This window comes from Pristiophorus japonicus, chromosome 18 (assembly GCF_044704955.1).
Source record: "Pristiophorus japonicus isolate sPriJap1 chromosome 18, sPriJap1.hap1, whole genome shotgun sequence".
Lineage (NCBI taxonomy): Eukaryota > Metazoa > Chordata > Chondrichthyes > Pristiophoridae > Pristiophorus > Pristiophorus japonicus.
Window position 1 is genome coordinate 73,476,313 of NC_091994.1, and position 24,785 is coordinate 73,501,097.

A 24,785-nucleotide genomic window follows, 5' to 3' on the forward strand; every position below is an offset into this window, starting at 1 on the left:
GCCCCTCCGAGCTGGGCGCCCGTTTTTCGCGCCTAAAACGGCGCCTAAAAAACCTCGCGATTCTAGAGCATTCTGCAGCTCCTTGTCTGCCTGGCGCGGCGCCCAGGGGGGCGGAGCCTACACTCGCGCCGATTTTGTAAGTGGGAGGGGGCGGGTACTATTTAAATTAGATTTTTTCCTGCCGGCAACGCTGTGCGTGCGCGTTGGAGCGTTCGCGCACGCGCAGTGTGAAAAAAACATTGGCACTCGCCCATTTTTGTAGTTCTTTGTAGCTGTTTCATTTTTGAACATTTTTTAAATAAAAGCACATTGCCATCAGCACATCAGCACTTTCAGCCTTCTCACTGTCTCCTTCCCCCCTCCCCCGCGGGAACGAACGGCTGCAGAATTCTCCGTGCCTGAAGCACTTTCACACAGGTAGGAAGATGGTTTATTTAATCTTTTCTTGGCTTATAAATGTTTATTCAGGTTGGATTTATTTGTATAATATTTGTAGAAGTATAAATAAGGATTTATTGTAGAATTTAATGAGTTCCCTTCCCCCCCCCCGCCCCACCTCGTTCTGGACGCCTAATTTGTAACCTGCGCCTGATTTTTTAATGTGTAGAACAGGTTTTTTCAGTTCTACAAAAATCTTCACTTGCTCCTAAGTTAGTTTGGAGTACGTTTTCACTGTGGAAACTTTGAAATCAGGCGTCAGTGGCCGGACACGCTCCCTTTTGAAGAAAAAATTCTGTTCCAAAGTAGAACTGTTCTACCTGACTAGAACTGCAGAAAAAAAAATGTGGAGAATTGCGATTTCTAAGATAGTCCGTTCTTCACCAGTTGCTCCTAAAAATCAGGCGCAAATCATGTGGAAACTTGGGCCAAAAATAACAGTGAGGTGAGATAGCACCATTGCACTGTGTCCTTGCTGTTTGATTGTATTCCCAAACCATGATCAGGCTTTTCCTGCGTAATGTGGGTCTGTAGTTTTCCTGGTGATCCACGTTCCTAAATTATTTCTATAACTGCCCAACAGGAAAATTCATGAATACCATGGAAATATTTATATGATGCCATTTTGCTGAAGAATATAAAGATCTGTTAAGAAAAAACTTGAAGGAGAAAGATAGTGTGGAGGGAAGGTCTTTCAGTACGAAGTACTCTCTCAGGTATAGAGCATCAAAACAGCAAACAATGAACTCCTACCTTATAGAAGGTAGTGTAATTTAGATTTGATTTCCTTTCATTTGAATTCTTTACAGGGTTCCCTTGCACCAGGGAGCCTGCTCCTGAGACAAATGGTTACAAGAAGCTGATATGAAGAGAATCCTCTGGGTTTGTATTTCGGGCCAGATATTTAGTTGATCTGAGGTGCTTGATTTTTGGGAAAGTTGGTGTTGATTGGGTACACTCTAGTTGGAAGTTGACCGTGACTTCCTCCAGTTCAGATTGGTAACCAGGCCTGTTGCAGTTTCTGATTGGCAGAGTCCCCATGGAGCTGCTCCCTGATGTGTCATGTGCATGGAACCCAACAATGGGAGAGGTTGTTATGGAATGGGCAGAAGGAGAGAGAATGTGCTGTGAAGGATTGGCCCAAATGTTGCTGCAGTGGCGAGATTGGCAAATTAGCTTGTATATCAAGCGCGGCGATCTCGACGTTGATATGTTCCTCTGTATTTAGAACAGGCCACAGTGAGGATGGCGGCGAATGGGAAGCGGTGCGGCCACCTTTTCCCCGGCCATTGCACAAATACGTTAACAGGGTGGCAATATGCGGTGGGTTGGGGTCGCCTTAACCAGTTTTAATTTTTAATCTCCACTCCCCCAAACTTCTACCCATCGTGGTGGCGGGTGGGGGCTTAAAGTTCTCCCCTGATGTGTTAGCTATTAAACATGCTGCTGCCAAGACACTGGCACCATTATTTACAAGCCTAAGTGGCAGCGGTGCGAAAAATGGCGGGAGTCAAATCGTAATGGCCAATATTTTCAGTAGGGGTGGGGCTATGAAAATTAGCTTCCAACTGTTATCGACACAAGGTAATGGCGGAGAGGCGCAGGAAAGTATGGAACACGATAAGGGATGTTATAAGTCACTTACTCCAGAATTTCCTCTTTCCTTTGTGCTGTTCAAGGGTCCAGATAACGAAGCTGAGCCAGTATAATGGGGCAAGTCTCTCAGACAATCTAGGCCTACAGTCTATATCCTACATTTTTTGAATGTTGAAAACTGTTATCAATAGAACCTGTTTCCTGTGTATTTCTAGGAAGCTCCGCATATCGTTTATAAGGACTCCAGTGCTGGTTCAGAGTCTCCAACAGATGAACAGTTGCAAGAATTGCCTTTCACTCCAGTGCATACGTCAATCATCACTCTGGGAACGGAGATTGGAGGGTAAGAATCTACATCATATTGAAGCCGATCTGAATCTTTGCAGAGTATACCACCAGAAATAACAATGCAACCTGAAATTATGAAATGTTTCACTACATTTTGATGGGCTGGCTATTGTAGAGTTCTTCAGCAGTGATGGTCTAACAAATTTTGTGGAACAGATGCTCAGTGAAGGTAGTTGATTCAGGGTCAGTTGATACGTTTAAAAGAGAGCTGTGCCGATACCTATTGAAAAGGGGATAGAGGGGTATAAAGGTATTAATAACCCCGTTTGGTTCTTTACAAGGGAAATTGGTGAAGTGTGGGAGAAATATCTATGATGGAATTATCATATATGGAGAGGGCTTGATGGGCCAAATGTCCTCTTCTGAGTCCAGACTTATGGGGCTGGATTTTTGGCTTTGCTCATTTTGAGGCGGTAATGGCGGCGGGACGGTAAAGTTTGCACCTAAGTCAGCAAAATTGGGCAGCTGGGCCCTGAGTGTGGGGCGGGGCGCTAAGGGAGGCGTTGCACACCTCTCTCAGGGTACTAGGCCAGCTGAGGAACTGAAAATCCCGAGCTAAACGGCCAGCCTCGGAGCACTCTGAGAGAGGCCTGAGAGTTGGGGGGGGGGGGGGTGGTGTGGGAGGAACCCACCTAAACATTCTCAATAAATAACTCACGCCACCACAACATAAATCGCAACAAAAATAAAATAAAAACCAATCACACTTACCTGAGGTTGACATTACTGACATCACTGCAACCGCTACAGCTCGGACCGCCCGCTTTCACAGGTGGTCCCAGCACGGCGTTCTGCGGCGCACTACGGATCGGGCGGCAGCCAAAAATCAATCCGGCGTCGCAACTAGGGGCGTTGCACACTGGCTCGTCTCTCCCGGGCGGTAATGCTTCGTGCCCCCTTGAAACTGGCCCCGATAACCCCGACAGGGCTCTGGAAGCTGGTCGCCCGCCCGGAAGAGCTTATTGCCGCCCCTCCGGGGCGAAAACAGAGACGGCAACAAACCGAAAATCCAGCCAATCTATGTCCTTGCATTATTATGCCATTAATAAAATAAAACTTTCAGATTAAGGATTCAGAGAGGAAGAAAAATCATTCAGGCTAGCTCCCCTAGTCTGAACTTGTCATGTACGTATGTTGGGTTTATTAGCCACCAGGTGGCACCACTGTCGGAGGTCACTGGGCTGTGCACACGTGTGTGCGACCCATGTATAAAAGGCCAGCCATCTTGTAATGTATCACTTTGACCCCTAATAAAGTAGAGCCAGGTTTGTACCTGTTTGGAGTTTACAGTATTCAGTCTATTGAGTTATTGCATACACAACAGAACACTACTCCACGAAGTTAACAATTATTTATTCAAACGAAATACAATTACATAAGCCAATCAATCAAATGGAATGAAGAGCGACATCACTGCTGATGGACTAGACATGTTAATGATTTCTGTTCTATGTTAATGACTGTGGAAGATCTGCATCACCTTTTCCAGCTGCCTAGAATTGTATATTTATATTGTTTGCTAAAATGGTAAGTTGACTAAGACCATATATTAGCATGGATAGTGGATGTGGTGTATTTGGACTTCTAGAAGGCATTTGACAAGGTGCCACATAAAAGGTTACTGTGCAAGATAAAAGTTCACGGGGTTAGGGGTACTATATTAGCATGGATAGAGGATTGGCTAACTAACAGAAAACAGAGAGTCGGGATAAATGGTTCATTCTCGGGTTGGCAATCAGTAACTATTGGGGTGCCGCAGGGATCAGTGCTGGGACCCCAACTATTTACAATCTATATTAACGACTTGGGGGAAGGGATCGAGTGTAACGTAGCCAAGTTTGCTGACGATACAAAGATGGGAGGAAAAGCAATGTGTGAGGAAGACACAAAAAATCTGCAAAAGGACATAGACAGGGTAAGTGAGTGGGCAAAAATTTGGCAGATGGAATATAATGTTGGAAAGTGTGAGGTCATGCACTTTGGCAGAAAAAAAATCAAAGAGCAAGTTATTATTAAAATAGAGAAAGATTGCCAGTGTTGCAGTACAGCTGGACCTGGGAGTACTTGTGCATGAAACACAAAAGGTAAATATGCAGGTACACATAGTGGTCAGGAAGGCCAATGGAATCTTGGCCTTTATTGCAAAGGGGATGGAGTATAAAAGCAGGGAAGTCTTGCTACATTTATACAGGGTATTGGTGAGGCCACATCTGGAATACTGCGTGCAGTTTTGGTTTCCATATTTACGAAAGGATATACTTGCTTTGGAGGCAGTTCAGAGAAGGTTTACTAGGTTGATTCCGGAGATGAGGGGGTTGACTTATGAGGAAAGGTTGAGTAGGTTGGGCCTCTACTCATTGGAATTCAGAAGATTGAGAGTGATCTTATCGAAACGTATAAGATTATAAGAGGGCTTGAAGAGATGGATGCAGAGAGAATGTTTCCACTGATGGGGGAGACTAGAACTAGGGGGCATCATCTTAGAATAAGGGGCTGCCCATTTAAAACTGAGATGAGGAGAAATTTCATCTCTGAGGGTTGTGGATCTGTGGAATTCACTGCCTCAGAGAGCTGTGGGAGCTGGGACATTGAATAAATTTAAGACAGAGATAGACAGTTTCTTAACCGATAAGGGAATAAGGAGTTATGGAGAGCGGGCAGGGAACTGGAGCTGAGTCCATGATCGGATCAGCCAAGATCGTATTAAGTGGCGGAGCAGGCTTGAGGGGCCGCATGGCCTACTCCTGCTCCTATTTCTTATGTTCATATGTTCTTATTTGAGTCTGATTTAATGTACAGATATCTGTGTAACAATTCCCTTTATTTTGCCCAGGGGTTTAAATTAATGTCCATCTAACTCTTTTGAGGATGAACCAGAGACTGAGCCCTTAAAACATTAAAAAATACTCTCCGACTGCTGTGAATCTTCCATTACTTTTAAAAATGTTATATTTTCATATTCGTTTCCCTAATTGACATAATGGTGTCACATATCTAAGCCAATCAATATCTTTCTGGCTTTGCAGTTAGTAAAGTTTACTTCAAGTAAATCTCATCCCACCCAAAAATTCTGGTGCAGTGCAAATAACTCATAGGGGAAATCATCAGTGTCTGCACTTACATATTTTATTTAAAGCCCAATTTCTCAGGATTTCTTAGGTTTCGTGGCTGTCTGAGGCCCAAAATGCAATGTCAGTGTCTATTAACAAGTTCCTTGCAATATAATTACAGTGGAATGCATCTCAGTGCTTGCTACTGCATAAATAGAAAAAGCAGAATTAAGATCTGCATTAGACCATGCTGGAACATAGAAACATAGAAATTTACAGGACAGAAGGAGGACATTTCGGCCCATCGTGTCCGTGCCGGCTGACAAAGAGCCACACGGCCCTTAGTCAGCAGCCCTGAAGGTTACATATAAACCTATGAATAATGGCAGAAAGGTAAAGAGCACCCAGCCTAACCAGTCTGCCCCACACAACTGCGACACCCCTTATACTGAAACATTCTACACTCCACCCCAGTTGGAGCCATGTGATCTCCTGAGAGAGGCAAAAAACAGATAAAAACCCAGGCCAATTTTGGGGAAAAAAATCTGGGAAAATTCCTCTCCGACTCATCCAAGCGATCGAAACTAGTCCAGGAGATCACCCTGGCCGTATTCGATTCCCTGCAGTACTTACCATTATATCTGCGCCGGCCAATAAGAGGTTATCCAATCTAATCTCAATTTACCAGCTCTCGGTCCGTAACCCTGCAGGTTACTGCACTTTAAGTGCCCATCCAACCACCTCTTAAATGTGGTGAGGGTTTCTGCATCCACCACTCTTCCAGGCAGTGAGTTCCAGATCCCCACAGCCCTCTGCATAAAGAAGCTTCCCCTCAAATTCCCTCTAAACCTTCCACCAACCACCTTAAAACTATGCCCCCTCGTAATAGACCCCTCCACCAATGGAAATAGGCCCTTGCTATCCACTATATCCAGGCCCCTCAATATTTTGTACACCTCAATGAGGTCTCCTCTCAACCTCCTCTGTTCCAATGAGAACAAACCCAGACTATCCAATCTGTCCTCATAACTAAGATTCTCCATTCCAGGCAGCATCCTAGTAAATCTGTTCTGCACCCTCTCTCGTGCAATCACGTCCTTCCTATAATACGGTGAGCATAACTGCACACAGTACTCCAGCTGTGGCCTCACCAAACTATTATACAATTTAACCTCCCTTCTCTTGTATTCTATACCTCGGCCAATAAAGGCAAACATTCCGTATGCCTTCTTAACCATCCTATCCACCTGGCCTGCTACTTTCAGGGATCTGTGGACAAGCACTCCAAGGTCCCTTTGTTCATCTACACTATTAAGTGGCCTACTGCTTAATGTGTATACCCTTTCCTTATTAGCCTTCCCAAAGTGCATTACCTCACACTTCTCTGAATTAAATTTCATTTGCCTGTCAAAAGGTGGAAGTATCAGGAGATAAGGTTGCCAAATTTTGTCCCAGTTTTTTAATGGACTATTTTAGAGCACATTGGGGCCGAAATTGGTGGACTCACCACCCGCTGCCGCCGAGTTTCCTGGGTGGTCTCCCCTCCGAGCGAGTTTGGTGGACGCCTCCCGCTGGTGGGGAGAGAAGACTGCTGGGGACCGCCCGCTGGCGTGCGCCGGCGTGCAACGCGCGTAAGAGTCCTCCCACCCACCGAGTTGCCAGTTTGGTCCGGGCGGTCTTCCACTGCAGCAGGGTAAAAGACCGCCGCGTGGAGGCAAGTCTAATCTCAATGGTAAGTGTGAAGACCTGCAAAAAAAGGCTAGTCCACTTTTCTTTATTATGGGGTTCCCTGAAGGAATTTTATTTATTTATTTGTTTTTGTGAAAATTTTTAATTTCATCTGTTTCCCCTCCCTGGACCTGACTCAATCCTTGGCGGTACTTTGCCGAGGATGGCACTTGCTGCCGAGAATGGGAACTACCGCCCGTTGCCGCCCAGATTCGGCGCCTAAGGCCCATTTTTGCCACCGGGCGGTCTTTCCAAGATTTTTCCATGAAACTTCCGCCTAAAGTACCGTCAGGATTTCAGCGGTCCTTTGGGTGGAAATTAGCTTCCACCAATTTCGGGTTTCAATTGAGCAACTTTTTCTAAAATGGTGAAATACAAAAACTGAGAATGAATTTGCAGATCATCTATTCAAGGACTATTAACAACAATAAAACTAGCAATCTTAAAATTTCCTTTGAATTTGAAAATGAGCACAGTTTAATAATGGTCACAATAAATGACCCAGGAGCTGTATAAAGAATCTCAGCTAATTAGGGCACTGAAATGTCACTTCATGCTTTAATTAGTCTGGGACATAACATAGCATCTGATGGATGGTCCATGATAGCTGAGTACTGCATCCATTATTTGTGAAGAAGCGGTAATAGAGACACTTGTTGCACATTTTGCTTACACGAGAGAGCAGCAGGATCCTCGTTTATTCAGTGGCGACTTTTTGCATGGTCTGTGAAGTTGTAGATGGGTTATGTGATCTCACTCATTACTGAAAAAACTCATTGCTCTATCGTTCAATTTTAAATGGCAAAATATTAAAAACAAGGTCTAAAAATATCCATTTCCCATTGTATTGCACTTTGCTTAGAAATACATTGTAGCACACTCATAGTGTAGAGTATGCCCGGTGCAGTGTACAGGGTATAGCTCAAAAGCATGCTGTGGCTTGACTTACGGATGCTCCTGGGGCCTGATTCTGGGTAGCAGCGGTATTAGTGAAGATGTGCCGCTGCATTTAGATCCTTCTTCCTGTGAGAATGATTTTGTACACGGTAATTGTTATGTTAAAGTTCTCCATATTATGTCTGTGTGGACTGACTGTTAACTGGGGCATTGTAAGACTGGAGTTCAGTGATCCATACTTGAGAAGGAAGAGTTGCTGATGTGGTACTGGCTAGTTGAATGGGCGAATGAAGATTGGTGTTGTGTTGACCAATTGTTATTTGATGGGAGCAAGACACAACAATGTCTTATAATCTACAATTTTCTTATATACAGTATTTTGTGATTTGCTTGCGAAAATGAACCAAAATTTATTACTTTGAGATTCTGGTATGCTGTGGGAATGAAAGCATCACTGATTTTATAGGAGGAGAAGCCTGATTATTTCATCGGGGAGAGAAGTGTTTTATGTTATAATGCATAGATTTAAGGTGATTGCCAAAAAAACCAGAGGTGACATGAGGAAAAGCTTTTTCACATAACAAGTGGTTAGGATTTGGAATGCACTGCCTGATATGGTGGTGGATACAAATTCAATAGTAGCCTTCAAAGGGGAATTGGATAAATACTTGAAGGAGAAAAAATTGCGGGGCTATGGGGAAAGAGTGGGGAGACTAACTGGATTGCTCCTCGAAAAAGCTGGCGCAGATTCAATAGACTGAATGGTCTCCTTCTGTGCTGTACTATGCTATGATTCTATGATTGTATGCTCAATGGAATGGTTGCTCAAGGAATTAAGAGGAAAGGGGTGTCCCCTAGAGCAGGGGTGGGCAATTATTTGTGCCGGAGGGCCAGTGAACAGTTTTTGGTAAGTGCTGAGGGCCGCCCACCAATGTTCTAGCAATTGCGCGGTCTTGCACAGGCCGCTCCCCAGCGCATAGAAACATAGAAAATAGGAGCAGGAGTAGGCCATTCGGCCCTTCGAGTCTGCATCGCCATTCAATAAGATCATGGCTGATCCTCGACCTGATCGCCATATTCCACCTTTTTACCCTTGATGTCGTTTGTTTCTAGAAATCTATCTATCTCACTCTTAAATATATTCAGTGACTTGGCCTCCACAGCCTTCTGTGGTAGAGAATTCCACAGGTTCACCACCCTCTGAGTAAAATAATTTCTCCTCATCTTGGTCCTAAATTTCCGACCACGTATCCTGAGACTGTGACCCCTTCTTCAAGACTTCCCAGCCAGGGGAAATATCCTCCCCGCATCCAGTCTATCCAACCCAATCAGAATTTTATACGTCTCAATGAGATCTCCTCTCATTCTTGTAAACTCTAGTGAATACAGGCCAAGTCGACCCAATCTCTCCTCATACGACAGTCCTGCCATCCCAGGAATCAGTCTGGTGAACCTTCGCTATATTCCCTCTATGGAAAGTTTATCCTGCACACAATACTCCAGGTGCGGTCTCACCAAGGCCCTGTATAACTGTAGTAAGACATCTTTGCTCCTGTACTCAAATTCTCTTGCAATGAAGGCCAACATACCATTTGCCTTCCTAACTGCTTGCTGCATGTTTGCTTTCAATGACTGGTGTACAAGGACACCCAGGTCTCTCTGTACATCGACACTTCCCAAGCCATCACCATTTAAATAATACTTTGTCCTTTTGTTTTTCCTACCAAAGTGGATAACTTTACATTTATCCACGTTATACTGCATCTGCCATGTGTTTGCCCACTCACTCCAACCTATCTAAATCACCTTGCAGCGTCTTTGCATTCTCCTCACAACTCTCAATTCCACCTAGTTTTGTGGCATCAACATACTCGGAAATATTACATTTGGTTCCCTCATCCAAATCATTTATATATAGTGTGAATAGCTGAGGCCCAAGCACTGATCCCAGTTGTAGCCCACTAGTCACTGCCCGCCACCCTGAAAAATACCCGTTTATTCCTTCTCTCTGTATCCTGTCAGTTAACCAATTTTCAATCCATGCCAATACATTACCCCCAATCCTATGTGCTTTAATTTTGCACACTAACCTCTTATGTGGGACTTTATCAAAGGCCTTCTGAAAATCCAAATACACTACATCCACTGGTTCTCCCTTATCTATTTTATCAGTTACATCTTCAAAAAACTCCAGTAGGTTTGTCAAATATGATTTTCCTTTCATAAATCAATGTTGACTTTGTTTAATCCCGTTGATATTATCTAAGTGTGCTGTTATCACATCCTTTATAATAGATACCAGTATTTTCCCTATTACTGATGTCAGGCTAACTGGTCTGTAGTTCCCCGTTTTCTCACCCTCCTTTTTTAAATAGTGGAGTTACATTTGCCACCCTCCAATCTGCAGGAACTGTTCCATAATCTGTAGAATTTTGGAAGATGACAACCAATGCATCTGCTATTTCCATGGCTACCTCTTTTAGTACACTGGGATGCAGATCATCAGGCCCTGGGGATTTATCTGATTTCAGTCCCATTAGTTTCTCCAGCACTATTTTCTTACTAATTATCATTTCCTTTAATTCCTTTTGCTCACTAGACCCTTGGTTCCCTAGCATTTCTGGGATGTTATTCGTGTCCTCTTGCCGCTGGAAGAGATACTGCGCATGTGTGGCTGCATATTGGTTGGCCACGCGGCAAATTTAAAGAGACTGCGCACAAAAAAAATAGTGGAAACATAAACATTGCAGAAACATAAATTCAGATAGTAGTCCGATGCTATATTACATACACAATATGTATTCGATACTGCTTAGAAATTAATCAAAGATAAAGTTGGGGCCCAGATTTATGGAACGGATCCTTTTAAGATCGGGTCAGGGGTAATTGCTTTTGCGAATTATTAATTTGAATGAGGTATCACTATGTTTTTCCTTGGCTGCAGTTCGGATCTGTCTCTGACCCATGTGAAGTGAAAGTGGATAGACTAATGTGCAGCTCAAGCTCCGGCTCCCATTCTATTTCTGTCTCATCCAGCGGGCCGGATAGAATGACCTGGCGGGCCGGATATGACCAGTAGGAGGACAAGTTGAGATAACATGATGGAAGTGATTAAAATAATAATGAGAGGCCTGCAGAGATGTCATTTGGTCTACATATTAATAATAATTATAGTAGTAGATTGATAACAATAGACTCCTATCCACCCAACACATCAACTTCTGGAACAAATATTATGGTCAGAATATGGTTTTCCAATCTGGGATATAACTGAGTGATTTTTAGTTTCTGCACTCATAGTTGGTTGTGGCTTCAAACCCCATTCCAGAACTTTGACCACAGAACGTAGACTAACACCTCAATGCAGTACTAAGGGAGTGCAGTCCTACAGATGAGACGTTTAACCGAGACTTCATCTAGTTCCAGCAGAGCAGAAAGTTCTCTTGATAGACAACTTTTATCCCTCAACTTACAGTATCAAAAATGATTAACTGAGCTGTGGCTGTTTGTGGGTTCGTGCTATATGCAAAGTGGTCATCATGTTTCATAGTAATATATAATAACAGAGGAAGATTATAGGTCTAACTAACTTACCTCTCCAAACCTCCCATGACTTTTCTTACTGTGATTCTGGAACTAATAGCCCCTTATCTCCTTTACTAATAGGAATTCATCCAGCCTTTTTTATGTTCACCAACATAGCATCTGTACATCACAGTAATTCCTTGTGTGTAATTCACTTTGGGATGTCCCGAGAGAGATGGTAAGGTTCTATATAAATGCATGTGTTTCTTTATGATCACTGAGAAACTGGCATTTTTACTGCCTCTGGAACCTTTTGTACAAAATTGTAAAAATTCTTCTCATGAGATTCCGCACCATACCAAGTTACCTGTTTTAGCAATAAGGAATGCTAGTTCTCGGCATATAGTTTAGCAGGAATTTTCCACTGTAGAGCAGGAGTAACTTGTTGATCATGTTAGGAGAACTAACAGTCTGATCCAAAGATCCCACACTAATCTCAAAGTCCTGACAAATTGTCAGCAACGCCTTTAAGGTACTTAATCAATCACAACTCAACCAAGTGAGGTTGGACCCTTGAATGACCAATATTCCCAACTTAATTATTTGCTGCTGTAATCTTTTAATAAACGTTTCTACTACTTGCTATCTGTACACTGAGAGTGAAGGGTGCGAGATGCACATACTCTGTAATCCGGACCAGTTAGAGTCAGTTCTTCCCCTCTAGCTGAAAGATTGTAATCTCTCAAATATATGGTGTAAGTACCGCAGTTTACCTTGAACATTGATAGAACTTTGCATTTTGTGAAATTGAAAGACATTTTTAGTTGCAACATTTATTTGCTGTCGTATTGTTGAGGATTTATTTTTACACGTAGAAGGAGCGGAGGTGCACAGTGAAGCAGAGAGTTAATAAAAAGGTTCAGTAATTTTGAATGGTTTCTCCTTACTTGCATCAGAAGCCACTGCTGCAGAAAACACACAAATCACCAGAGTTATCCGTGTGGAGTATTTCTAACACTAGAAAACCTATTAGTCGAACTTGTAAACTGAAACTTCAATCAAGGTCTGCTTCTTGCACAGAATCAGTGCAAAAGCATTTACAGTCGCCTTTAGGATCTGTACGACATGGTTATATTATGCAACTTGATTACAATCAAAACAGCAGTGAAGAAGTATCTGATTTGATTTCAATATATTACACTTATTATTTTTGTACTACAGCTTGTTTATTCACCAGCCGTTAATCTCAGGGAGTAACCAAACAAACAAACATTGACTCAGTTGCTATGGGCCCAAGTTTCGAGCCGCGCCTAGAACGGCGCAGTCCCGATCTGGACGCCCGTTTTTCGCGCCACAAAGCGCGCCTAAAAAAACCCTCCAGATTCTCCACCTCCCTGCAGGTCCTCTGGCCCTCGGCGCAGTGCAGCAGGAGCTGTAGGGGACGGAGCCAGGTCCCTGCGCCGAAAACAGTGCCGGGACCTCTGCACATGCACGCTACAGTGGGCGCGCAAGTGCAGTAGCTCCAGGCACCCGTAACTGTGTGGGAGGGGCCTGAAGCACGCAGCTCCTAGCCCTGGCCGAATGGCCTCACTGGGGCTGCGTGAATAAGGCTCCTCCCACGGCCAGCTCCTGCTTCCTGCCGACCCGACTCGACTCCCGCTTCCCGCCTCCGGACCGACTCCCGCTCCCCCCCCGCCCCCGGACCCGACACCGACCCGAGTCCCGCCCACCCCCGACTGGACCCGACCCGACTCCCGCTCCCCCCCGCGACTTGACCCGACCCGACTCCCGCTTTCCCCCCCCCCCCTGACTGGACCCGACCCGACTCCCGCTCCCCCCGCCCCCGGACTGTATCCGACCTAACCTCCCTCTCCCTCCCTCCCCCCGACCCGAACCGAACCGACCTTCCTCCCACCACCCCCCGACCCGACCCAACGCCACCTACCTGTAAATCTGGTGCTGGGGACGGGCACTGCCCGAAGTCTCGGGCCCGGCCCGTTCAGCCTCCCTCCCCCTTCTCCTTTCCCCCCCCTTCTCCTTTCTCCCCCCACCTTCTCTTTTCCTCCCCCCACCTTCTCTTTTCCTCCCCCCACCTTCTCCTTTCCTCCCCCCCAATCTCCTTCCCCCCCCAATCTCCTTCCCCCCCCAATCTCCTTCCACCCCCCCCACAATCTCCTTCCGCTCCCCCAATCTCCTTCCCCCCCCAATCTCCTTCCCCCCCCCCAATCTCCTTCCCCCCCCCCAATCTCCTTCCCCCCCCAATCTCCTTCCCCCCCCCAATCTCCTTCACCCCCCAATCTCCTTCCCCCCCCAATCTCCTCCCCCTCCCAAATCTCCTCCCCCCCCATCTCCTTTATCCCCTTCTCCCCCCCACCCCCCTTCTCCCCCCCTTCTCCCCCATCCCTCCCCCTTCTCCCCCATTCCTCCCTCTGCTCCCCCCCTCCCCCTCCCCTCGCTGTCAGAAATACAGACACTGACAGACAGAGAATGAGAGACACACACAGAGAGATAGAGACACTGACAGAGACACACTGGAGGGCGGGGGGTGGGGGGGGTGGCGGCGGGGGGAATCCCAGCACGCTGTTGGAGGGCTCCCGGTGCTGCAGTCGGTAAGTAGAAAATGTTTTATTTATTGATTTAAAAAAATATATTTCTTCTTAATTTTTTTTGATTGATTTATTGGTTGATTTATTGATGTATTTATCATTTATTATTGATGATGGTTCTTTATTTGTAAAACTGAAGTGTTTAATGTTTGTAAACTTCCCTTTAAACCCCCCTCCCCACCATCCCCTATGCCTGATTTGTACCCTACGCCTGATTTTCTAAAGTGTAGACAAGGTTTTTTCGAGCATACAAAAATCTTCACTTACTCCATTCTAAGTTAGTTTGGAGTAAGTTTTCACTGACGAAACTTTGAAAACAGGCGTAAGTGGCCGGACACGCCCCCTTTTGAAAAAAAAATTCTGTTCCAAAGTGAAACTGTTCTAACTGACTGGAACTGGAGCAAACTAAATGACGAGAATTCCGATTTCTAAGATACTCCGTTCTATACCAGTTGCTCCTAAAAATCAGGAGCAAATCATGTGGAAACTTGGGGCCAGTATAAGGTTGACTGGGTATAAAAATGTTGTTTAATAAGGCTGTGCAATTGATACCTGAGTGTCTCTCCCAGTTCTCTAACCCTGCAGAGTGCTTCGGCAAGACCGAGTCCAACTGGAATACGTTCACTGCCATTCTTGCTCCTAGAAAAGGACAATTAAAGTAACATCCAAAATAGATAAGAAGGAAAACAAAAGATAATTTAACACCCTTCTGTTATTTTCACTTATAAGAACCTAAGAAATAGAAGCCTGCGTTGCCATTTAATAAGATCATGGCTGATCTGATCATGGACTCAGATCCACTTCCCTGCCCGCTCCCCATAACCCTTTATTCCCTTATGACTCAAAAATCTGTCTATCTCTGTCTTAATGACCCAGCCTCCACAGCTCTCTGGGGCAGAGAATTCCACAGATTTACAACCCTCTGAGAGAAGAAATTCCTCCTCATCTCCGTTTTAAATGGGCGGCGCTTTATTCTGAGACTAAGTTTTTGTGTTTCATGCACAAGGACCCCCAGGTCCCTCTGTACTGCAGCACTTTGCAATTTTTCTCCATTTAAATTATAATTTTTTTTTCTATTTTTTCTGCCAAAGTGGATAACCTCATATTTTCCCATCTTATGGGCCCAAGTTTCCCCAGGAGTTGCTGTTTTTTTTGGAGCAGCTAGATTTTTTTGGAGTACCCTGTATCTTAAAAATCGTAATTCTGCCCATTGAATTTGCTCCATTCTAAGGGTCCAAATTTCCCCAAGAGTTGCCCCATTTTTTTTAAAAGTAGCTTTTTTTGGAGTAACTTAATTCGCAAATTTCCCCATTTAACTTGTTCCAATGTAAGTCAGTTAGTTCGTTTTTTTTTAGTTTAGTTTGTTCTCTCCAAAAGGGGGCGTAACAAGCCACTTACACCTCTTCTGGCCATAGAAGCAAATTTGGCCAGCTGAAAGTTACTCCAAACTAACTTAGGCCAGTGTATGTGGCCACTTTTGTAGGCACAGAAAAACCTTACCTACATTTAAGAAATCAGCGCAGGTAGTCAGAGATAGTGGGGGGTGGGAGGTGCGGCGGGTGGGGGGGGGTGGGGGCGGTTGTGGGGGCGCAGCGGGTGGGGGATTCCAAAGCTCTAAAGACCTTCACAACATCACCACAACATTACAACATCTTCAGCACAACAGCTGCACAAATAAATGAAAGATAACTCAGCTACAGAAAATAGAGCAGTCTTATCTTGCCGACTGCATAACGCACTGGCTAGTCCTCCCGCCAGGGCTAGGGGCGGCAGAAATGCATGACTGTAGGGGTGAGGGATTTTTACTTTTTACAGTTAACCCTAACTGTTGCGTGGTCCCAATGGAGGATGATTCAGTTTTGACGCAAAATATCTTTTATTGTGAATTTTACAGTGCACTTCAATGATACCACCAATAACAGCCACAACAGGAAAGAAAGTCTGCACCCATCCCTCACCCACATCTCAGGGAAAGTGCACTTCCTTATAGGGTCGGTGATGGTGGTGGGGGTGGGGGTTGGGGGCCCGGCTTGGGTCTGACCGGTGGCTGGTACGTGGAGTGAAGTGGGCGTGACATTTGAGTCTCCGGCCTTTGTGCCTTTATTGCAGAATAGCTCCCTCATGGCATCTGCCATCGTCTGCACACCCTCTGAAATGCCCGCCCTGACTTACTGTCTTAGTGCAGAGATTTCGCCCGAGAGTGTGGTGACCTCATCACGCACCCCACTGACGGCTGGCACAAGTGATCTTGTGAGGGCATTGGTGGTCTCATCCAATGAAAAAACCTGATTAACTTCTGCTGAGGGCTGCATCTCAGGAGAGACTGGTCGGCTTCTCCTTCCCCTTGCTGTGGGTCTACCTAGTGGCACCCCTCCAGTGCGAGGCGCAGGCTGGGACCTTGGGGTCTGGGTATCCCAAGATGCATTTCCTGACCGCCACTCGGACCCGCGACTTCGGAAGGTGTGAACCCATGGAAGGTTGCCAAGCTAATGGAAGGTTCTGGTTGTGTGATGCCCTGTAATATGTCCAGATCGATATCGCGGTCAGCAGTATCCTGAGCACACATTTCCATGGACCCCTCCACCCCCACCCGCCTTGGTCTGGAGCGCACGCATCTGGATCCTCAGGATGTTGAGGAGTGTCGTCATCTTCTGCAAAATACAACGCAACAGTCAAGTGGTTAGCAGCACAGGAGGGGGCAGGATGGGTGGCATGAGTAATCTCACGCATAGCAGGCCAGTCAGCAGGTTGATTTGAAGGGCCACTATGCATTTTAATGACTCACCCTCACCCTCGTGAGTGGGTCCAGCTTGTGCAGAGCTTATTCTTTTTCTGCCTGTGTGAGTTAGCAAGGCAGCAACTCTCTGTTCCTGGAGTGTCAGTTGGTGCAGATTTGATGGCTCTCCTCCTGTTCTAGTTCTCTCCCTCTTGTTGTTGGCCAATTTCTTCCACAATGATGAAAATATTAATTGTCAGACATGGTGCGCTTCTGATGGGTCGGACACATACAGATGCTCACATTTTCCACTGCAACTCAATTTAAAGATGAAGATATTACTTACACTCATGACTTGATCAACGTCCTGCCATTTCTTCTTGCACTGGCTTCCAGATCTTGCGGTGTTGACCCCAGTGGAGAATTATTCTGCAACGAGGTTCCATCTTTTTCTCATTTCCTTGGGGGAGACCTTTGTCGGACCACTCTTGCTGGTATCCAGCTCCAGCCATTTCTGCTCAATAACCATCACTAATTTCTCCATTTCCTCATGGAGGAAATTCTTGGTGCTTCTTGCACGCTCTTGTGCCGTTCGTCTATTGGACTCAAACGCAGGTAATGTTCAAAGATCACATTTACACCTCTCTTACACCTATCTAGCACTCCTTTCCCCTCCCTCAGCCGCACAAAAATCAATATTCAGACCTCACCTTTATATATGCTCCATAGCCACTTATTCTGAGGACGCTCTCCCTTTAATTGACCGATTGCCAAGCTTCCTGTTACACTGCGCATGCACGCAGACTGAACCGCTGATTGCGCATGCGCGCACACTCAAACGGTCATGTGTGTTCCTGCTGGCACTGCACGACATTCTGGGCCCAAGCCCCGCTCCCCTGCTGGCTGCGCTGAGCATGCGTGGCCGAAGCTCTGCCCCAAACCCCCACCCCCAGACTCTGCTGCGCGACGCCGATGGATCTGGACGACAGATTCAGAGGTAGATTTTTGGTGCTTTATTTCCTCCAGGAAGTCGGTGCACCACATCGAGATACGTCGCTCTAAGTGGCTGGGGAAATTTGGGGCCTTAGTGAGTTAGTTAGGTTTTTTTTTTAAGTTTCGTTTTTTTTTTCAAAATGGGGCATTACCAGCCACTTACGCCTGTTTTGGCCATTTAAGCAAGTTCAGACAGCTAAAAGTTACTCGAAACTAACTTAAGCCAGCGTATGTGGCCACTTGTGTCCGCACAGAAATGCGGTGAGCTAAGAAATCACCGCAGGTAGCCAGAGATAGTGGGTGGCGGGGGGGGGGGGCGCGCGGGCGGTGAGGGAGGTAAAGTGAGAGGACTTTGCAAAACACTAAACACTTTCACAGCAACTTTAAAGAAGCATAAATACATTGAAAGCACCAATCACCAAACAAAGCACAAAAATAAGCATTCAATAACAAATAAAAAATACAAGGAAGCTGAGAGGATCTAAACCTAGCACCAAGACCTACAAAGCACTAAACAAAGCACAAAAAGTAATAAGCAATTAATTAACAAATAAAAAATAGAAGGAACCCTGCACCTAAAACACCAAGACCAAAGTTGTAAGCAATCAACCAATCAGTAAATAACAAATAAAAAATAGAAGTCCTACCTTAGGGAACGCAGCGGGCCGCCGATGAGGAAGCCCATTCGGCCAGGGCTAGGGGCGTCATGCTTCAGGCCCCTCCCATACAGCCTGCAGAGTGTTGCAGAGATTCAGACTGCGAGGAGCTACTGCACGTGCGCGCACACTCTAGCGCGCATGTGTAGAGTTCCTGGCATTGTTTTTAGCACTGGAACCTGACTCCGCTCCCCCCGCCCCCCCGCCCCACTGGATGTGCTGTGCCATGCCGAGGCTGAAGACGTCGTGAGGAGCGGGCAGTTGTGCCGTTTTTACAGGGGCCGGGGTGGGGGGGGAGGGGGGGTAAACTTGGGCCCTATAATCCACGTGCTACCAGTGCCACGTGCTAGTCAGAGTAGGAATCGCAGGATAGCTCAGATGAATACATGGCTTGAGCAGTGGTGCAGCAGGGAGGGATTCAAATTCCTGGGGCATTGGAACCGGTTCTGGGGGAGGTGTGACCAGTCCAAACCGGACGGTCTGCAACTGGGCAGGACCAGAACCAATGTCCTCAGGGGGAGTGTTTGCTAGTGCTGTTGGGGAGGAGTTAAACTAATATGGCAGGGGGATGGAAACCTATGCAGAGGGAAACAAAAAGGAGACAAAAGCAAAAGACAGAAAGGAGATGAGTAAAAGTGGAGGGCAGAGAAACCCAAGGCAAAAAACAAAAAGGGCCACTGAATATAAAGGGGCTGCAGGAGGGGTCAAAACTAAAAATCATGGTTTAAAAACTAGGATTAAAACACTCTACCTAAACGCACGCAGCATTCGAAATAAAGTAAATGAGTTGACGGCACAAATCATTACAAATGGGTATGATTTGGTGGCCATTACAGAAATGTGGTTGCAGGGTGGCCAAGACTGGGAATTAAACATACAGGGGTATCTGACGATTCGGAAAGATAGACAAGAAGGGAAAGGAGGTGGGGTAGCTCTGTTAATAAAGGATGATATCAGGGCAGTTGTGAGAGACGATATTGGCTCTAATGAACAAAATGTTGAATCATTGTGGGTGGAGATTAGAGATAGTAAGGGGAAAAAGTCACTGGTGGGCGTAGTTTATAGGCCCCCAAATAATAACTTCACGGTGGGGCGGGCAATAATTAAGGGAATAATGGAGGCATGTGAAAAAGGAACGGCAGTAATCATGGGGGATTTTAACCGACATATCGATTGGTCAAATCAAATTGCACGGAGTAGCCTGGAGGAGGAATTCATAGAATGCATACGGGATTGTTTCTTAGAACAGTATGTTACAGAACCTACAAGGGAGCAAGCTATCTTAGATCTGGTCCTGTGTAATGAGACAGGAATAATAAACAATCTCCTAGTAAAAGATCCTCTCGGAATGAGTGATCACAGTATGGTTGAATTTGTAATACAGATTGAGGGTGAGGAAGTAGTGTCTCAAACGAGCGTACTATGCTTAAACAAAGGGGACTACAGTGGGATGAGGGCAGAGTTGGCTAAAGTAGCCTGGAAACACAGACTAAACGGTGGCACAATTGAGGAACAGTGGAGGACTTTTAAGGAACTCTTTCATATTGCTCAACAAAAATATATTCCAGTGAAAAAGAAGGGCGGTAAGAGAAGGGATAACCAGCCGTGGATAACCAAGGAAATAAAAGAGAGTATCAAATTAAAACCCAATGCGTATAAGGTGGCCAAGATTAGTGGGAAAATAGAAGATTGGGAAAATTTTAAACGACAGCAAAGAATGACTAAGAAAGCAATAAAGAAAGGAAAGATAGATTACGAAGGTAAACTTGCGCAAAACATAAAAACGGATAGTAAAAGCTTTTACAGATATATAAAACGGAAAAGAGAGACTAAAGTAAATGTTGGTCCCTTAGAAGATGAGAAGGGGGATTTAATAATGGGAAATGTGGAAATGGCTGAGACCTTAAACAATTATTTTGCTTCGGTCTTCACAGTGGAAGACACAAAAACCATGCCAAAAATTGCTGGTCACGGGAATGTGGGAAGGGAGGACCTTGAGACAATCACTATCACTAGTGGGGTAGTGCTGGACAGGCTAATGGGACTCAAGGTTGACAAGTCCCCTGGTCCTGATGAAATGCATCCCAGGGTATAAAAAGAGATGGTGGAAGTTGTAGCAGAAGCATTCGTTATAATCTACCAAAATTCTCTGGACTCTGGGGAGGTACCATCGGATTGGAAAGCAGCTAATGTAACACCTCTGGTTAAAAAAGGGGGCAGGCAAAAGGCAGGTAACTATAGGCCGGTTAGTTTAACATCTGTAGTGGGGAAAATGCTTGAAACTATCATTAAGGAAGAAATAGCGGGACATCTAGATAGGAATAGTGCAATCAAGCAGACGCAGCATGGATTCATGAAGGGGAAATCATGTTTAACTAATTTACTGGAATTCTTTGAGGATATAACGAGCATGGTGGATAGAGGTGTACATGGATGTGGTGTATTTAGATTTTCAAAAGGCATTCGATAAGGTGCCACACAAAAGGTTACTGCAGAAGATAAAGGTACGCGGAGTCAGAGGAAATGTATTAGCATGGATAGAGAATTGGCTGGCTAACAGAAAGCAGAGAGTCGGGATAAATGGGTCCTTTTTGGGTTGGAAATCGGTGGTTAGTGGTGTGCCACAGGGATCGGTACTGGGACCACAACTGTTTACAATATACAAAGATGACCTGGAAGAGGTGACAGAGTGTAGTGTAACAAAATTTGCAGATGACACAAAGATTAGTGGGAAAGCGGGTTATGTAGAGGACACAGAGAGGCTGCAAAGAGATTTAGATAGGTTAAGCGAATAGGCTAAGGTTTGGCAGATGGAATACAATGTCGGAAAGTGTGAGGTCATCCACCTTGGGGAAAAAAAAACAGTTAAAGGGAATATTATTTGAATGGGGAGAAATTACAACATGCTGCGGTGCAGAGGGACCTGGGGGTCCTTGTGCATGAATCCCAAAAAGTTAGTTTGCAGGTGCAGCAGATAATCAGGAAGGCGAATGGAATGTTGGCCTTCATTGCGAGAGGGATGGAGTACAAAAGCAGGGAGGTCCCTCTGCAACTGTATAGAGTATTGGTGAGGCCGCAGCTGGAGTACTGCGTGCAGTTTTGGTCACCTTACTTAAGGAAGGATATACTAGCTTTGGAGCGGGTACAGAGACGATTCACTAGGCTGATTCCGGAGATGAGGGGGTTACCTTATGATGATAGATTGAGTAGACTGGGTCTTTACTCGTGGAGTTCAGAAGGATGAGGGGTGATCTCATAGAAACATTCAAACTAATGAAAGGGATAGACAAGATAGAGGCAGAGAGGTTGTTTCCACTGGTCGGGGAGACTAGAACTAGGGGGCACAGCCTCAAAATATGGGGGAGCCAATTTAAAACCGAGTTGAGAAGGAATTTCTTCTCCCAGAGGGTTGTGAATCTGTGGAATTCTCTGCCCAAGGAAGCAGTTGAGGCTAGCTCATTGAATGTATTCAAGTCACAGATAGATAGATTTTTAACCAATAAGGGAATTAAGGGTTTTGGGGAGCGGAAAGGTAAGTGGAGCTGAGTCCACGGCCAGATCAGCCATGATTTTGTTGAATGGCGGCGCAGGCTCGAGGGGCTAGATGGCCTACTCCTGTTCCTAATTCTTGTGTTCTTATGTGGCAAATTTTTGCCCACTCACTTAGCCTGTCTATATCCCATTGCAGATTTTTTGTGTCCTGCTCACAATTTGCTTTCCCACCCATCTTTGTATCATCAGAAAACTTGGCTACATTACACTCGGGCCCTTCATCCAAATCATTAATATAGACTATAAATAGTTGAGGCTCCAGCACCGATCCCTGCAGCACCCCACTAGTTAGTGGTTGCCAACTGAAAAATGACCCATTTATCCCGACTCTCTGTTTTCTGTTAGTTAGCCAATCCTCAATCCATGCTAATATATTACCCCCAACCCCGTGAACTTTTATCTTGTGCAGTAACCTTTTATGTGGCACCTTATCAAATGCCTTCTGGAAATCCAAATACACCATATCCACCATATTGGTCTTTTCAACAAAGTGAACGAAAAATGCTTGAATTGTTGCAAGTTACAACATCCTGTTCATGGAATTTTACTGTTGTTCAACTTTTACCCATGTTTTAGGTTAAAAATGATGTTACATGTTCAGGTTTTCACCAAAAAGATGCGACAGTGAACAACAACTTGCAAAAGATTCCAAGCTTAATATATCAGTATCAGGAAAAGAATAGGGAAATGATCAGTGGCATGGTCAAAGAGACAGGTTTTCAGAAGGCTTTAGAAACAGGGAAGATGGGTGGCAAGGTGGAGAGGTTTCTCTGTCTTTTTAAATTACTCCCGATCTGTATGCTCTTCCAAACACTCAGGTCCTCCGACTCCAGACTTTTGTAGACCCCCCCCCATCCCTTTGCCTCATTGGTGGCAGGACCTTCAGCCACCTGTCTTTTACTCGTTGTTTCTGCCCACTTTGGACTTTGCAAAGCTCCTGTTACAAAGTCAATAAGTTCCTGTTACAAAGTCAATACTGTCCACATCTAGGGCGCCAATGTTTGCTCTGTGACATTTTACACATCCCTGGTTACCCTCTGTCCAGGAGAGAACCCAGATTGAAAACAGATTTTATAATATATCTCCAAACATAACAAAATGTTACCTTTACCATTGGGTGGGAAATGATGGGCAGTGGATTGGCCACCCAATTTACACCCGCTCGATTTACAACCACTTTTCAAACCCTGTCAGATTTACGTTTCTATTGACTTTGATGGAACCAACAATCGGGAGGGATGGTGTAAACCGATCGGGTGGGGGGGGGGTGTTGTAAATCGAGGGCGGTAAATTGGGAGGGGTGTAAATTGGACAGGTATAAATTCGATGGCTGATCTACTTCGCACCGTCTGCTGCCTGACGTTAAAGGTGAAAATTCACCCCACAGTATTTGAACATCAAAGTTTTCAATGTAAATAAGACATATGACACTTTCACTCCAAGTGGAAGTTTATAATTAGCAGATATTGCCATTGGTCCCAGGAATAAATTGAAAACTTGATCCTCATAATTTGGTGATCATAATTGGGTCATAAATGCTCGAAAGACATAGGCCCTGAACTCGGTGCCCACTGCCGCTGAGTTTTCTGGGCGGTCTCCCCTTTGTGCCAATTTCCTCTAGGCCTCCCACCGGCGGTGGGTGGGGGGCAGGGAACTGCTGGGAGCCACCCGCTAACGTCCGCTAGCGTGCAAGGCGCGTAAGTGTCCTCCCGCCCACCGAACTGCCAGTTTGCTCCGGGGCGGGAGTCGGCGGCAGAGAGAAGGACCGCTGCTTGGAGACAGGCCTAACCTCAACGGTAAGTATGAAGATCTGCAAAAAAAAAAGGTTCGTAAACTTTTATTTTATTTTATTTTTTACAGTGATTCAGGTGGATGGGGTCCCTTGAAGGTTTTTGAGGTTTTTTTGTGTAAATTTTTATTTTTATGTGTTTTACCCCTTCCTTGGCCCAACTTGATCCTTTGGCGATACTTTGGCGAGGATTGCATTTGCCGCCGAGATTTGGAGCTGCCACCCACATTCATGGCGTAAGTCATTTTTTCTCTGCCAGGCAATCTTTGCAGGTCTCTTTGACGAATCTCCCTGGCAAAGTACCGTCAGGTATCTCAGGGGTCCTTTGGGTGGCACTTGGGCGGGCCTTTACTTTGACCAAGTTCGGGCCCATGATTCTTAACCGCCAGTAGAAATGTTCATTAATCTTTTCACTATCAATTGTCGTCGTATTTATAACATCTGTATATTTTTCCAGGCAGTTTTTCAATCACAGAATGTTCACTGCGTTATTGCATTTGGATGTTATGGATAAATGGATCACAGTTAGCCCTTTGGGAACTATATTTGCCTGATTGCAGCAAAATAGAAATTATGAATTAATAGCAATATGAATTTTCTATTTTCTTTATGAACATCACCTGAGCAGCATGTGGCCACTTAAATCGTCATCACATATCCTCAATCTTGTTGTATTGGTTGTTTGTTGTATTATAAAATGTTAGCGACAAAATACAGTGCCAATATCTGATCACAAAGTTGCAGGTGAGCATATTTGATCATTTTCCCACCTGCACTCTTCATGTGTTGCAAGTCCTGCAGGATGCTGTAGAAAGAATCATAGAAGGAACTTGCATTTATGTGGTGTTTTTCTTGTCCATAGAATGTCACAAAGCACCACAGCCAATGGAT

The 24,785-nt window shown here is 45.1% G+C and overlaps 1 protein-coding gene across 4 annotated transcripts in view; it reads left to right on the top strand.

The window, feature by feature from the left end:
* Positions 1–24,785, top strand: part of nphp4 (nephronophthisis 4) — a 516,026-nt gene that overhangs the window by 362,275 nt on the left and 128,966 nt on the right. For all 4 annotated transcript variants that reach the window (XM_070860148.1, XM_070860151.1, XM_070860149.1 and 1 more), the window contains one exon: positions 2,250–2,377. In XM_070860148.1, the coding sequence (XP_070716249.1) occupies positions 2,250–2,377 (128 nt within the window). The remainder of the gene's footprint in view (positions 1–2,249; positions 2,378–24,785) is intronic.